Source organism: Condylostylus longicornis, unplaced genomic scaffold (assembly GCF_029603195.1).
Source record: "Condylostylus longicornis isolate FDR11 unplaced genomic scaffold, ASM2960319v2 ptg000048l, whole genome shotgun sequence".
Taxonomy (NCBI): domain Eukaryota; kingdom Metazoa; phylum Arthropoda; class Insecta; order Diptera; family Dolichopodidae; genus Condylostylus; species Condylostylus longicornis.
In genome coordinates this window covers 5,157,800-5,172,232 of record NW_026578017.1, presented here as the reverse complement: position 1 = coordinate 5,172,232, position 14,433 = coordinate 5,157,800, and the positions used below count along the sequence as shown (strand labels likewise).

The window sequence follows — 14,433 nt, the reverse complement described above, 5'->3', positions numbered from 1 at the left end:
GATGGCTGCACTACAACTCCAAAAGCAAATTTTATACATTCGGAAAAATAATAATGCTAGATTTATAAAACTTGGCACTCGTGTGTCCAATTATAGATCAGATATATTTCTGATGCTCTGGTTACATTGCTTAGTAAGTCTTCAAATCTTGTTAAAATTTCCTTATTTTACAGTTAATTGGAAGGCGAAAGGTATTGGGATACAATTTCGTAAACAATGTCATTTCTGTTATTTTCAAACGACTAATTAGAAGTTTCAGAATTTGTAGACTGCTTAAACAAAAAAGCCTAGCTAAAGTTTTTGCATACTGTTTAACGCTGCGACTTAGGAGTTTTAGTTCTAATGCAGAACATTCAGCGCAGCGTGCATAAACAAAAACCCCATAGTAAGTCGAAATTTTTAATGGAAATATTTTTAACATTAATTTTTTGTTTTTTCACAAATTTGGAAGAGCTTAAAGTTTCGAAAAAATGAAGAGTCGAGAATCCAACCAAAATGGAAAAGGAATCCAACTTATTAATTTTTCAAGGAAATAAGTTGGATGGGGAAGAAAATGGAAAAAAAAAATTGGTTTCGGGAACACAATTTTATTAATATGTATCTGCAAACGGAAAAAAAAAATTTCACAATTTATTGTTCAAGAGGAAAAACGATGTTAAAAGTTTTGACCGTTTTTCTTTTTTGCGATTGAAGAGCAAATTTTTCTGGCTTGTAGAACATAGAAATTTTGTAATCCAACTCTGGGGTGCTTTTTTACATTTTGTAAAATAGTTTTTCTTCCAGAAGAAAATTTGTAAAGGTTTGAAATCTCTAGGGCATCTAAATGAAAGAAGTTCTTTTAGGAAAATCTAGAAATGATTAAATAATTCATTTATTTAAAAAAAATTGTTTAAAAATCCCCTGCTAAAGTTATAGTTTCTCAGGATAGTAAAATTTGAATTTACGGTAGCTAAGTTTTTTGAAATTACAAGCTTTACCAATTTTTTTGATCCAAATAAATATATATATAATAAAAGATAATAAAAAGGATATAGAAATTTTTGACTATTATTGAATTATCAATAGAAATGACTATAAACCGATTCTAGCGTAATGTTTCCTCGTTGTTCGCCATCTTCAGAAATTTTTAAATTTCAGTAGCACCGTTCTTCTTTGTTATTTGTATTTGCTGATTTGAGATATGGAATAATACAAAGTGCTTTGTTCAAAAAATTAGTTTTGCAAAATGGATAGATGTTTTACTTACTACTTATATGCTTGTACACTAAACCTACTTACTTTTGTAACAATTTTCAAAATGTCAAATAAAACTTTACAAATTAATTATTATATTTATTTAACTTCATAAACTTTACTAGATATTTATAATGTTTTTAATTTATTTATCTGGAATAGCCTCCAATCCCTAAAAATATTAAATTAGAATTTTTAATTAAAGGTAAGAAATTTTTATTTACATTTTGGATGTATGGATTCACAGTCAATCTAACGTCTCTTTGATACATTACTCGAGCAAAACGTTCGTCCATATTTCTACGGTAACCCTACAATGAAAAATTTTATTTTAAAAATTTCATTCATCGTACACAAAACAAATAATGTTTATGAGCTAAATAAATTGCATAGCTATTGTATGTTTTATTTTGCTTTTTAAACTCCTCACTCTTCTTTACATAGCATATTATGTATATACACATCCTAAAAATTATGTAAGAAATCTAATTATTATCTGCTATTTTACTTACATTTCCCAAAACTAATTTGTTTATACCATACAAGGCAAATGTGGGAATTGAAAGAGCAACTGTTATAATAGCTGCTGAAGGTAAGATTTCAAACCACATCCTTCGGTACTTCTTTTTATTTGGTCAAAAATAAAACGATTTACTGAATGTAGTAAGTGGGAAATTCTCAACTAAGATCGTGACAGTTGAAAAAACAAATAAAAAATTAAATGTCAACTAAACAGCTGCCAAACTTTTTTTAAGCCATAAACAACTCATTCACAATAATAATATTTTGCGGGAAGTGACCGTCAACCACGTGACCAGTCAAGAGCTTAAGACGAGTTTTTAACAATGTGTAAGTTAATTTAAGTTTTTATTAGAAAACAATAAATTTAAAATTATAAGTAATGGATATAAGGTTGATTGTCACAGAATCTAAGAAGATTTGTATATACACCAAGGGATTCGTGCAGACTATTTAATTATACAACTTCTTTTTTTAAAATATTATTATTTATTTTTCATGCTAGTATTACAAATTTATAAGAAATAACCTCAAGCTAAGAAATAGACTCGGGAGATATATAGACATAAATTTCTATATTATTCACTGGTGAGTTCTGAATCGATTTAACAAACGGACAGATATGGCAAATTTCACAATTGCAAGCCTATATGGTTTTGCAATAGCTGCCATAAAATTTTACAAATAATTTGATCATATCTCGGAATCTACAAAAACAGCAATACTCAATTTTCGCATAAACATGTATGGTAGCAGAAATATTAGTACGACGACATTTAGCTACGGTTGCATTTGAATAGCTGTCAACTAACTCCAAAAACAATTTGCTCATACTTCAATTATTTTTGAGCCTATATAATGTCATGCTCCGATTTCTACTAAACAAACTACTAAAGTGTGTAACAAAAAACCCAAAAATGTTTAAATAGCTCCTATATTTTTCACAATGCAATTGCTTTTCAGCTTCATTACCGTTCTTTCCCCACTGCTAAACTATAATTAAATTTAATCAAATTGTAACCATATTTTTAACTTGCGTTTTGATTTTAATGAATAATTGGCAAAAATAAAACACAAAGTAGTATTACAAAATTAATAAAAGAAATTTTGACTCGAGAACTATGACACAATCAAAATATTCTGAATATTTAAAATAAATATAAGTACATACCTATCTTAATATTCGAGACTCGAATTTTTTTTTTTTTTTTTTTGTTGGAAAATCGCTGTCAATTTTAAATGACAGTTTGAAGTATATATTATTAAAATACATTAACAAATATATATTTATACACACAACATAGTTATTTGCAAATATAAAGAGGAACATAGTAAATAAATTCGAAAAAGAAAAAATGGCTAATTCTGTAATTGAAACTGCTTTTCCCACAAGCTCTTTGGTTCCGAAGGCTGAAACTGGAATAACCAATTTTTTGCAAAAATACCCTGACTTCGACGGGCGGGATGTTATTATTGCAATATTTGATTCTGGAGTTGACCCTAGAGCTGCCGGACTTCAGGTATGATTGTGCATATTTTTTTTAAATAACCTTTAAAAACAATTTTTTAATATTAAAATGGAAAAATTAAAAAAAATGTCTTCTGCAGGAAGTACATGATGGTTCTGTCAAAGTCATTGAACGCTTTGACTGTTCAGGATGTGGGGATGTGGATTGTTCAAAAAAAGTGACTGAGAATTCAGATGGCACTATCACTGGCTTATCTGGAAGAACTCTTAAGGTATACTTAAAAAAATTTTGTTCACAGAAAAAATTTAGGTTTTAAAATTAGGAAAATCTTTCTATTTGCAATTTTCTCAAATAGTAAATATTTTAAAAAATTTTCGTACGAATGTATGTATGTACATACATACATACACTTCAATAACGAATGTTTTTTAATGATTTTTAAATTTTTTGTCTTGTGAGTGATCAAAACTTGAATGATTTATGTTCAAAAATATGATAGTTTAGTAGTTGCATTAAAATTATGTTTTTCAGATTAGTCCTGAAATGAAATCTAGAAATGTAAATGGAAATGAATATCATGTTGGAATGAAAAGTTGGTATGATTTATACCCATCTGGGGTCCGCGATAAAGTTCAAGCTAAGTACAAAACTGAAAAATGGGATCCAATTCATAAAACAGCTGTTGCTAACACTCTTAGGGAAATACAAAATTTAGAAACACAAAATTCTGGTAGGTTTTTTTTTGCATTTTTAATGATTATTTTAAAGGAATCAAATTTAAGAAATATGAATTTATATTGAGTATTGTCTTTTCAATATATTTAACAGGGCTCCCAAAAGATTTTTTATTAAATAGTCATACTAGGTTCCTATATAATTTTTGCATTTAACATTTTCCAATAATACAATTAAAAGGGAAGTTTATAGAAAGTTTTATATTTTGTTTAATGTTCGTAAATTAGTTTAATAAGTTAAATAATATTATCGACATTGCATTGTTTTACTTTTACCATAATGTAATTTTCTTTATTAAGTTAGAATGTTTAATTAGAATATTTTTTATGAAAATGTAAATATTTAAATATTTTTAAATTATAAGGTAAAAAGCAAAATTTATATCTTTCATAAGAAGTTTTCAAAAATCATTTATAGTTTCCTTTTGTAAAACCCGTTCAAAATTACTCCAAAGTTTTTAGAATTTCTTTAAATTCTTAGAAGTAAAAGTTCTACACGCATGACAAAGCCAAATGAGTGTGGTAAAAAATTAACCCAAATGAAGAAAAATCAAATTCAAACATTTTAGATTTATACGTAGGTACTAGTGTTCATTTGAATGTAACAAATATTCATTCATACACATACTTAATAGAAATTTAAAATTTTATATAGAAAGTTTGCACTTACATATGAGGGGTTTAATATTTGAACAATAATCATTCTAACACTTAATTTATGTCGGTTCGACTCCCCGTTACCCCAAGATACAAGTTAATGATCATAAAGACGTCATTTAACTTACGTTACCGCTCTGATGTCTTTTTCATCGAGGAATATTCGTCTTGTTCAACTCGCAATATTCTGCAGTACAAATTATATAATTCTAACATACTGATTTGGCAGTAATTGTTTGAGTTTTTTTTATTACTTCTAAATTTTAGAATTTATCAAAAATTTAATCCTTGCTCAAAATATGATATAGGCTACAGGATATATTAATTTTGTTTCAAGAGCATTTCAATTATTACCATCAAAATTATTCAGTGATGTTCCTAAAATTTAAGTTTGTAGTTCGGAGTTTTACTTTCAATTATGGGGATGAACCTATTTAAGTAATAATATTTTTTGAAACAATTTTAATATCGACGGTAATAGTGCGGTGAGAAGTTTCGCAATATTATCGTTCATCTTAAAATTGTTAATATTTTAAAATAAGTTTATAAAAAGTGAATTGCATTTGGAATATATAAATAATGTAAAGTTTCATATTCTGTGCTTTTGTTGAAGTCTGATACACTTAATATATTTGGAAAGTTATTTAATTAGGTAGTTAGTATACACAAGAATTACTTACATTTTAAAATATTCGAAAAATTGTAATTTTTTTTATAAATGTATGAAATGTACACTCTTACATTTTTGTTTTTATTTTACATATGTATATTTTAACACTTTTTCAATTTTTTAAGGATAGTCGAATCTCTTTTAAGTAAAATCATAGATAGAATTTGTCTTTAACTCGTTCAAATTGTTTGTTCCTTTTTATCATAAAATAATACAATTTCTTTTAAATTTAATTAACATTTAATTTTAGATGCACAAAAATTTAATGATAAGTTGAAAAAGGAAGACCTAGATCAATCGCTTGAATGCTTGAATTTTTATGAAAAAAAAGTAATGGAAGTACGCACAACGTATGACTGTGTTCTATATCAGACTGAACGTGGCTGGGAAGCTGTCATAGATACAACTGAAGAGGTAATTTTGTGTATATTATAGCAATTGTGAAAATCGGTTAATCAAATTGCAGACTCTGGGTTTTTTAATTTTAATAGTCATTTATTTTTTTTTTTTAAATTATCAAAAATTTTGCATTCAACTTACTTGTATTTAGTTATAAAATAATTAAAAAAATTTATAAAATCGGCAGGGTGAGTTGGAAAAAGCAATTGTGATAGGCGAATACTCGAAAACCCATGAGTTGAAGAATTTAAACGAATACATGTCTATTTCGATTAACGTTCATGATGAAGGAAACATTTTGGAAATGGTTGGATTATGCAGTAAGTATGATAAAAAATTAAGTTTATTTATAGAGTTAAAACTATTAAACTCGAAATAAACTTATGGTAGATATTATTGTTGTAAAATATTATTATTTTTGTCTAAATAGCTTAATATTTTTTCAAAGAGACAATAAATAGAAAATATTAATATAAATATTCAGGTTTGAGTATCAATAACCACTCACGATTTTTAATAACGTATTCTCAGCTACTAGATTATACTGTATTGAAAAGGTTACGCTCTGTCTTAAATTTCTAAAGTTGATTCCATTGTATAGATATGCGTATTCGCCGGTGTTTTGAAATTCTTTAGTATTTGTAATTTTGAATTGAACATACTATACATACATACGTAGTGCATTCAGTTGTCGCAGCGACAAATAAATGCAATTTACTAAAGGGAAAATTAGGAAACGCAAATTTTTCAAAAGATTAATGTATGAATCCATTAAGGTTCAGTTTGGCTCCTGTTGTGTTTTAAATTTTTTCTTAAAGGTGACCTCATACATTAAGTTTTGTAAAAAAAGGGGGAAGTAAAATGAGGTTGCGTGCATATTTTATGCAAATACCATTAATTAAAATTATATACATCCATGTATACATATACGCAAAATATACATAGTTGTATGTGTTAAGAAAGTAATTATTAATAATTTATATTTAAAGCTAAACAAAAAAATAACAATGTAGAAAAATAAATTGAATTTTTATAATTTTCAAATTCAACATTTAAGTAATCGGGTTGAATTGAAATTGACTTTTGAAAAACTTGAAAAATGAAAAAAGTATTACAATATTAGTTTGTACTTTTAAAATTTCTGCAATCACTTTTAACATAAGTTATTTTGTTTTTTAGCCAGTCATGGAACACATGTGGCTTCAATCGCCTCTGGAAATCATTCTAATAAAGAATTAGATGGTGTAGCACCGAATGCGAAAATTGTTTCATTGACCATTGGTGATGGTCGTCTTGGTAGTATGGAAACTGGTACTGGGTTGGTACGTGCAATAACAAAAGTTATGGAACTATGTAATTCTGGTGTAAAAATTGATGTTATCAACATGAGTTATGGTGAATTCTCACACTGGTCAAATGCTGGGTAAGCCTTTTTAAATAATGCATATTTTGCACTTGCACATACAATTTTTTCTATTATACCTTAATGGAACAACTTGCACAACATTTTGTTAAAATGTCCTTTTTCATGAAATATATATCATGAAATATCATAATTTAATATGAAATTTATTATATTAATTTATGTAGGCGGTCTATAAAAGTTTTTGTTGCTTATGTACATACATACATACATTATATCATCAATTGTTTTAGCCAAATTTTTGATTCGCCTAAAAAGGAATCAACCTGTTTTTGTCCTTGGTTTTCTTACCCATTCTTTAAATTGATGGAGTCGTTTAATAAATTATCTAAACCTACTCTAGTAATATCATTATTAAAGAATTCAAAGAGTTACTTATATTCTTCCCCATTTCCCTAACTTAGGAAAAGCTTACTATTTTTCTACATTTTGGTTTTGATCTTCTGGTATTTTACAATTTTTTTTCCTGGAAATGAGTTTAATTTTTTTTGTATTGTTATATTCTTACACAAACTTTAGATATACTAAGGTGAAATTTTAAAGTTTTGACAAAAATAAATTAGTTGAAATTCTCGCTATTTTTGCATAGATAAATAATATTACATATAATAAATATCCTTGATTCAACAGTTAATAATTTTTAATTCAAAATTCAAGTTACTTAATTCTTGACTTAACTCAGTTGTTTAATCCAAATACTTAATTTTTTTTAATAGAAGCGTATTATTTTTGAAACTTCCTCATAAAGCAAGAGCACAATTTTATTACCATAGCTTTATAAAACAAGAAAAAAAAATTTATGATATCTTTACTTATTTCGCAAAGTAGGTCATTGTTTTCCATTGCAAGTTATCACATTTGGTGGTATTAATTACAAAAATATTATATTTCCATTTTAGTAATTTATTTTAAATATTCTGTTAACTAAAATGTCAATTATTTTGGCGTTCTCTTTGTTTTTCGTTTTGGGTTGCTTTTTATTATATCAGTCGAATTGGAGAATTAATGGCGGAAGTTGTTAATAAATATGGTGTGGTATGGGTTGCATCGGCTGGAAACCATGGACCAGCATTATGTACAATTGGTACACCACCGGATTTAAGTCAACCATTATGTGTCGGTAAGTTAATTTTATAGCAAAAATTTTGATATTAATTTTTGTACTCTTTAATAATGTTTGCAGGATCAATAGGAAGTTTAAATAATTTTGAGATTTTACCTTTATGCTTTTTTTATGTTACAAAAAAACCAAAATAAAAATCGGTTTGCGAAAAGAGAAAAAAAGAGAAATTTAACAATTGCTTAATGTTATTTTAAACTTTTTTGTTAAATTACTTTTGCGTGAGACTTTGAATGTGCTAATTATATTTTTGCAAATTACATTTCATGGCATTGTTGTTATTTTCGTATAATTTTTTTATTAATTATTAATTACTTTTTTATTAAAATATTGTAAAACAATAAATATTATTTTTAAAATAATACATTAATTTAACAATAAGGTAGAAAATACATTCAAAAATATTTTATTGAAGAACGGGATAAATCGCCCACTTACACGCTATCAGTTTTATATTTCAAATAAAACAGATATCTACTTCTCCTCTATATTGTAACAAATAAGTTTTTAAAAAGAAACAAGCAATAGAGGAGAAGTCTTGCTATAATTTTACGATATTGACGAAATAACGGACGGACGTATGGCCGAACAAGGAACAGAGTGAAACTAATAATTAGGCAACCATTTTTTCCCAATTTTTTTTTTTGGAAAATAAAATTTATTTTATAAATGCAATTGCACCTTTTATAACATTTTATTTAAATTCAAAATAAAATTTATAAAATTCAATTATTAAATTCAAAGATTAAATGGATTTGTGTTCGGATGTATCATACCCAAAGTTTTCCGTGTTTGTAAATATCTTACTGTCTACTCAAAATTCAATGAATTCCTAATGTAAATTCAATTTACATTATTCTTAATAAATTTTGTAAAGAGTTAAAAAATATTTTATGGTTATTAAATACCCAGTAATACTTTTCTCATAAGCTTTTTAGTGTTAATTTTTTGCAATTCTTGTTATTCAAGCAAGAGAATATTTTGAGAGAGAAATATAGATATTTGAAGCTTAAAACTGTATATTTGCAGCAAAAAATTGTAATCTATCTTTATTTTACATGGAATGCTTGGGAACGGTGCAGCATGTACATAAACATTTCAAGCATAACATAATTTAACATATAACTACATAGTTTCTTCCATTGTTTATGCTATATTATTCATATTCTATTATTCTTAATAATCTTAAGGTGTTGGTGCATATGTATCTCCACAAATGATGGAAGCAGAACATGCAATGCGTGAAAAATTACCAGCTAATGTGTACACATGGACGTCGCGTGATCCTTGTATTGATGGTGGTCAAGGTGTTACAATATGTGCACCAGGGGCAGCAATTACATCTGTACCTGAATTTACCATGATGAAATCTCAGTTGATGAATGGTACCAGTATGGCCGCTCCACATGTAGCTGGCGCTATTGGTAGGTTCAAATATTCTTTAAGACGAACTTATAGAACAAACTTAACTAAATAAGTTAAAAATTAAATCATAACAAATGAGTTGTTAAAAAATTTAAACACCATTTGTGATAAATATTTATTTTGCATATTTTCTAAGTTATTTTTTAAATTTTGCCTAAGTTTTTTCAAAAAGTTTGTTATAATTTCATCAAAGATATTGTTCACCATTTTGTTCATATTGTAAATAATAAGTTATACATTTAAGTATTTCATTGAATGGTATAAGTAATTATTGTAAATTTTTAGCTCTACTAATATCAGGGCTGAAACAAAAAAATATAAAGTATTCGTCATATAGTATTAAGAGATCTCTTAGTATAACAGCCACTCATTTAGACCATGTTGATAAGTTTGCTCAAGGGAATGGTTTGCTTAATGTTGAAAAGGCTTTCGAACATTTGGTGCAATATAAAACCGAATCAGAAAATATGGTTAGGTAAATTAAGTTATTCAGAATTAATAAAATTGCAATATCTTAATTATTTCATTATTTTTGTTCATATTTTATGGTAGATTTCAAATTACTAATGGTGCTTCAGGAAAAGGCATACTATTGAGAAGAGGTCAACTCAAAAAATCAGTAGAGTATTTGATGTCAATTGAACCAGTATTTGCAAATGACAAAGAAACGGGTAAGAAACATTCTGTTTTACTATGTACATGTGTATTTTTAGTTAAAAAATTGAAAAACCTATAATTATTGTTAACACAAGTTACAACTATAATCCAAAATCCATGTATTGTTTGGAATATAAATATGTTTTGTATTCCAAATAATGCAAAATATTATTTCTCATGTATTTGGATACTTCAATTTTAAAATAATTAATAAAGTACTAAAATAAACAAGTTAATGTTATACTAGAATTTCTAAACACGTTTTTGGAAGTACCTACAATTACTTCATTTAGGATTCAGGTCTTATAACTCCAATGTTTAGCCTCAAAAGGCCGAAATAACGGCTCTTACTATGAAAAAAAACCGTAGCACGATATATGATAGCCGACTATATTATTGTATTATAATATTCAGATTACATTAATAGAAAATTTTAGAAAAAAATTTCGATCACAACCTTTAATTTCTTTCATAACTTCCTTATTCTAAGATTTTCAAATTTCAAGGATCGACAAGAGACTGGTTAATTTAACAATATTACAATCAGTGTTTATTACAATATTTACTTTTTTGCAAAGCGCATGATGTAAAGTACTAAAATTGATTAAAAACAACTAACTAATTTATTAAAACTTCTTGTTTTGTTGTGTAAAATATATCTCAGCAATCTTAGTAAAATTCACTTCTAAAATTCGCTGAAATTATTTCAATGCCATTCACTTGAAGATCTTAAAGAGAACATCAAAAATTTTTGTTAAAAAAACTTCTTTGATTAATATCATATAATTTTTGTTTCTAGCCGCACAAGATAAAATTAGCTTTAATCTCCGTATAGCTGTGATTGCTTCCGAACCATGGGTTAAATGTGCAAAATTTTTAGATTTATGTTACTCAATGCGCAAATTTGATGTAGAAATTGATCCAGTTAATTTACTTCCAGGTGTTCATACAGCCAAGTAAGTACTTAAATTTAAAAATTTTATGAATTAAATTCGTTTTTTCTTTCGTACTTTTTTTGTGTATTACACATTTTTCAGTTTTATATTACTCTTTTCGTTATGGTTTTTCTTACATTTTTAATAATCATTAATTTTTTTCTTCGTGGCTCTAACTAAAATATAATTAAGGTTCATCAATAATTTAGCTCTAAAATAATAAAGTTGTTTATAAAACTTAAATAAAATTAATGCAATCAACTTACACGATATGAATATAAAAAATAATTTGTGTATAAGCAATTAGAATTTTTTGTTTGATGACTATAAAGTTATTTTTTATAGCGAACAAAATTGTAATAATTTTGTTTTTATTAGAAGAAATAAAAACTTACTTCTGATTAATAAAAAAACAAAAAGAAAAAGTTTAAATAATTTGACAAAGAAAATTTTGCTGGACACCGTTGACTGAAAGTATGTAATTTTTAAGCAAAAAAATGCGAATTTAACCCTCTCAATGTTTATTACATATTTTAAATAAATTGTCTATTTAATATTTTTAAGAGTTTGAACTGTGCAGTTATTGACTATATCTGCTAACAAAATTAACATAGTTTTAATTCGGATTTGTTTTATTAAGAGAATGGTGTATTAAATTAACCAAAACTTATCAAACAATCGACTTAAATTTATAATATTATGAACATAGAAAATAAATTTTCCCATGTCAGCTTGAACTCTAGTTTTGGCGGAAAATCAAATCGAAGAATGAATCCCTGGAACTAAGAAACGTGTCGTTTTCAAGTTTACGTCTAAAGGTTTTCAAAGTTTATTAAGCAGTACCACAAGTTTTTTTCATTTATAATATTAATTATTTTTGAAATTATTCTCAGTGTTACTTGAGTCTAAACGGGCTAAATCGTAGCAAACTTAGTAAAATAAAGCCATTTAGCATTTTTGTAACAGAAATTTTGGTTATTATTCACTGATATAATCACACTTGACAAGAAATTTGTGCTAGGAATACCAAACCAAAAGCTAAACTAAAAATTTTCACCTTGATATTCCTACTTTTTTTGATTCACTCTCTTTTCGTGTTTTCATATTGTAACTAAAATGGAATACCGCCGTTTACTATTAAACTTTCAAGCATATCATTTATCATTCCACTTCAAAAATTTTACAATAATCAATCGCATAACTTTTTCAATTTATTTGTTTTTAATTAATTTAAAATTAACTTAATTATATTATTTGATTATTTATAAAAATTTTTGTTAAGGATTCGGGGCTATGATTCAAATTGTATAGAAAAAGGAGCACTTTTTGAAATACCGGTTACTGTTATTCAACCTTTCACTGTTGATATTGAAGTATCTCGTTGCTTTAATAATCCACAATACAATGGAATAAAAGAATTCAAACCTAATACAATACAAAGGGATTTTATTTTGGTGCCAAATCGTGCAACATGGGCTGGTGAGTATAAATTTTTTTTTTAAATTATAATAAAATTTTCATTAATCAATTACGATAATTTTAAATATTAATGTAATTAAAATTTGTTTTTTATATTGTTTAGTGTTAAGAATGTGTTCAGTAGGGAATAAAGAGAAACAGGTAGATAAATTTTATGTGCATACAGTGCAAATTCTTTCACAAAGATATGTTAAGCATCTGGAGACACAAAAACTACTTCCAGTTCGAAATGAAAGTGAAACGATACACGCTTTTAAAGTGGAGGTAAGTTTGAAATATTATTTTATTATGAATTCTAATAAAAATACGTATAACACTTTACTTTTTTCTGTTTACAGCTAATTTGTTAAAATAAAATTTGTTAATATTTGTCTTTGGGATGCTTCCAACAAAATTGAGAAAATGTGCTTTTTATTATAATTAGGTCCGTCCGTCATCACGGACTTTTCAATATGCAAGTTGTAAGAATCTACTACAACTAATGGTAAATTGCGTCATATTTAAAAATCTAATTTGACCGTTATGTCAATTTTCAATGTTCCCTTTTTGCTCTCATTGCATTTAGTATATGTATGTTTATAGTAATTAATGTACATAAAGAGAATAATTACATTTGAATAATTCGAGCACTTATTATAAGGGAAATGCGCTTCTTTACAAAGCATTGTTTTGTTTCGAACTTATTTCTTTTTCTATTTACATCAATACAAAATTTACTTTAATATAATTAGTTAATTTTGAATTCAAGAGATATGCACCAGTGGCGGAGCTTTCGAATTTGGAATTTGTGCAGAATTATTAAGATTGAGTTTTTGTTTGTATATAGGACATAGATAATGTTTTTATTTTAATTTGTCGTAAAAAATGTTTTTTTTCTCTGCTTTGTTCATTCCTAGAAGAACAAAGGGCTAGCGTATGCTATCATAAATAGTCATGCCCCACTTTCATTGCGTCATAGATATTTTAACTAGGTAGGTGTAGACTAGCCTGCTGTACGTAAAACAATGTACTATGTATATTTTAAAGCATCTCTCAACTTGTTTCAAAAAATCAAAAAAGCTATTCTATCTGAAATTTAAAATTTTTTAAGGTTTTTTAACAAATTTCTTCTTTAAAATATGTAATTTAAAATATATTTTTTATGTTTTAAATTACATCATTATGTTACTTTGTTTAACAATGCCAATGAAGAGGTAAAAAAGAAGGTCAAGGCGAATTCATACAAATGTCTTACAAAAATTTGTGGAAACTTCATAAATTTGTAAATTTTTAAGGGTAAATTACAGCGCCGTGGCTTATTTTCAATAATTGATGATAGCAGTATTATAATAACATAATAGTGATAGTTTCATTAATTACCGACCATTGCATTTTAAAGAGATGTATGTTGGTCTGTCAGTCTGTGTGTGCATATCTGTATCTCAATTTCGATTGAATCGATTTCCGTGGGAATTGATATCTGAGTTTACTTTGGATATGCCACGGTTTAATAAAGTTTTGGGATATGTCAGGTCAGGAACTGGATCTTTACTACGAGCCGATTTTATACTTTTGATAGTTTTTAAAAAATTATTCAACAGATTAACTTGAATATTTCTATATAAGAATCGTCTGACAATACAATAAATGTAATTTTTGGAAGAAATCATGTGCTAGCAGCTGGACGTTTACTATGGGCCAAATTTACATTTTTGCGATCGTTTTCCTTGAAAT

General features: G+C 26.6%; 2 protein-coding genes across 2 annotated transcripts in view; one reads left to right on the top strand and one right to left on the bottom strand.

The window, feature by feature from the left end:
- Positions 1–1,311: 1,311 nt before the first annotated feature.
- LOC129611165 (uncharacterized) lies at positions 1,312–1,928 on the bottom strand. The gene is made up of 3 exons (XM_055524141.1): positions 1,746–1,928; positions 1,458–1,544; positions 1,312–1,405 (listed from the first exon to the last, which is right to left on the bottom strand). The coding sequence occupies exons 1-3, from the start codon at positions 1,842–1,844 to the stop codon at positions 1,379–1,381; spliced, it is 213 nt and encodes a 70-aa protein (XP_055380116.1). The 5' UTR covers positions 1,845–1,928; the 3' UTR covers positions 1,312–1,378.
- Positions 1,929–3,030: 1,102 nt separating this feature from the next.
- The window catches only part of LOC129611257 (tripeptidyl-peptidase 2), a 28,660-nt gene continuing 17,257 nt past the window's right edge, over positions 3,031–14,433 (top strand). The window contains exons 1-13 of the mRNA XM_055524317.1: positions 3,031–3,272; positions 3,361–3,492; positions 3,753–3,951; positions 5,533–5,696; positions 5,869–6,001; positions 6,861–7,104; positions 8,094–8,224; positions 9,415–9,648; positions 9,935–10,124; positions 10,202–10,320; positions 11,106–11,262; positions 12,524–12,720; positions 12,824–12,984. Of these exons, the coding sequence (XP_055380292.1) occupies positions 3,108–3,272; positions 3,361–3,492; positions 3,753–3,951; positions 5,533–5,696; positions 5,869–6,001; positions 6,861–7,104; positions 8,094–8,224; positions 9,415–9,648; positions 9,935–10,124; positions 10,202–10,320; positions 11,106–11,262; positions 12,524–12,720; positions 12,824–12,984 (2,226 nt within the window). The 5' untranslated portion in view covers positions 3,031–3,107. The remainder of the gene's footprint in view (positions 3,273–3,360; positions 3,493–3,752; positions 3,952–5,532; positions 5,697–5,868; positions 6,002–6,860; positions 7,105–8,093; positions 8,225–9,414; positions 9,649–9,934; positions 10,125–10,201; positions 10,321–11,105; positions 11,263–12,523; positions 12,721–12,823; positions 12,985–14,433) is intronic.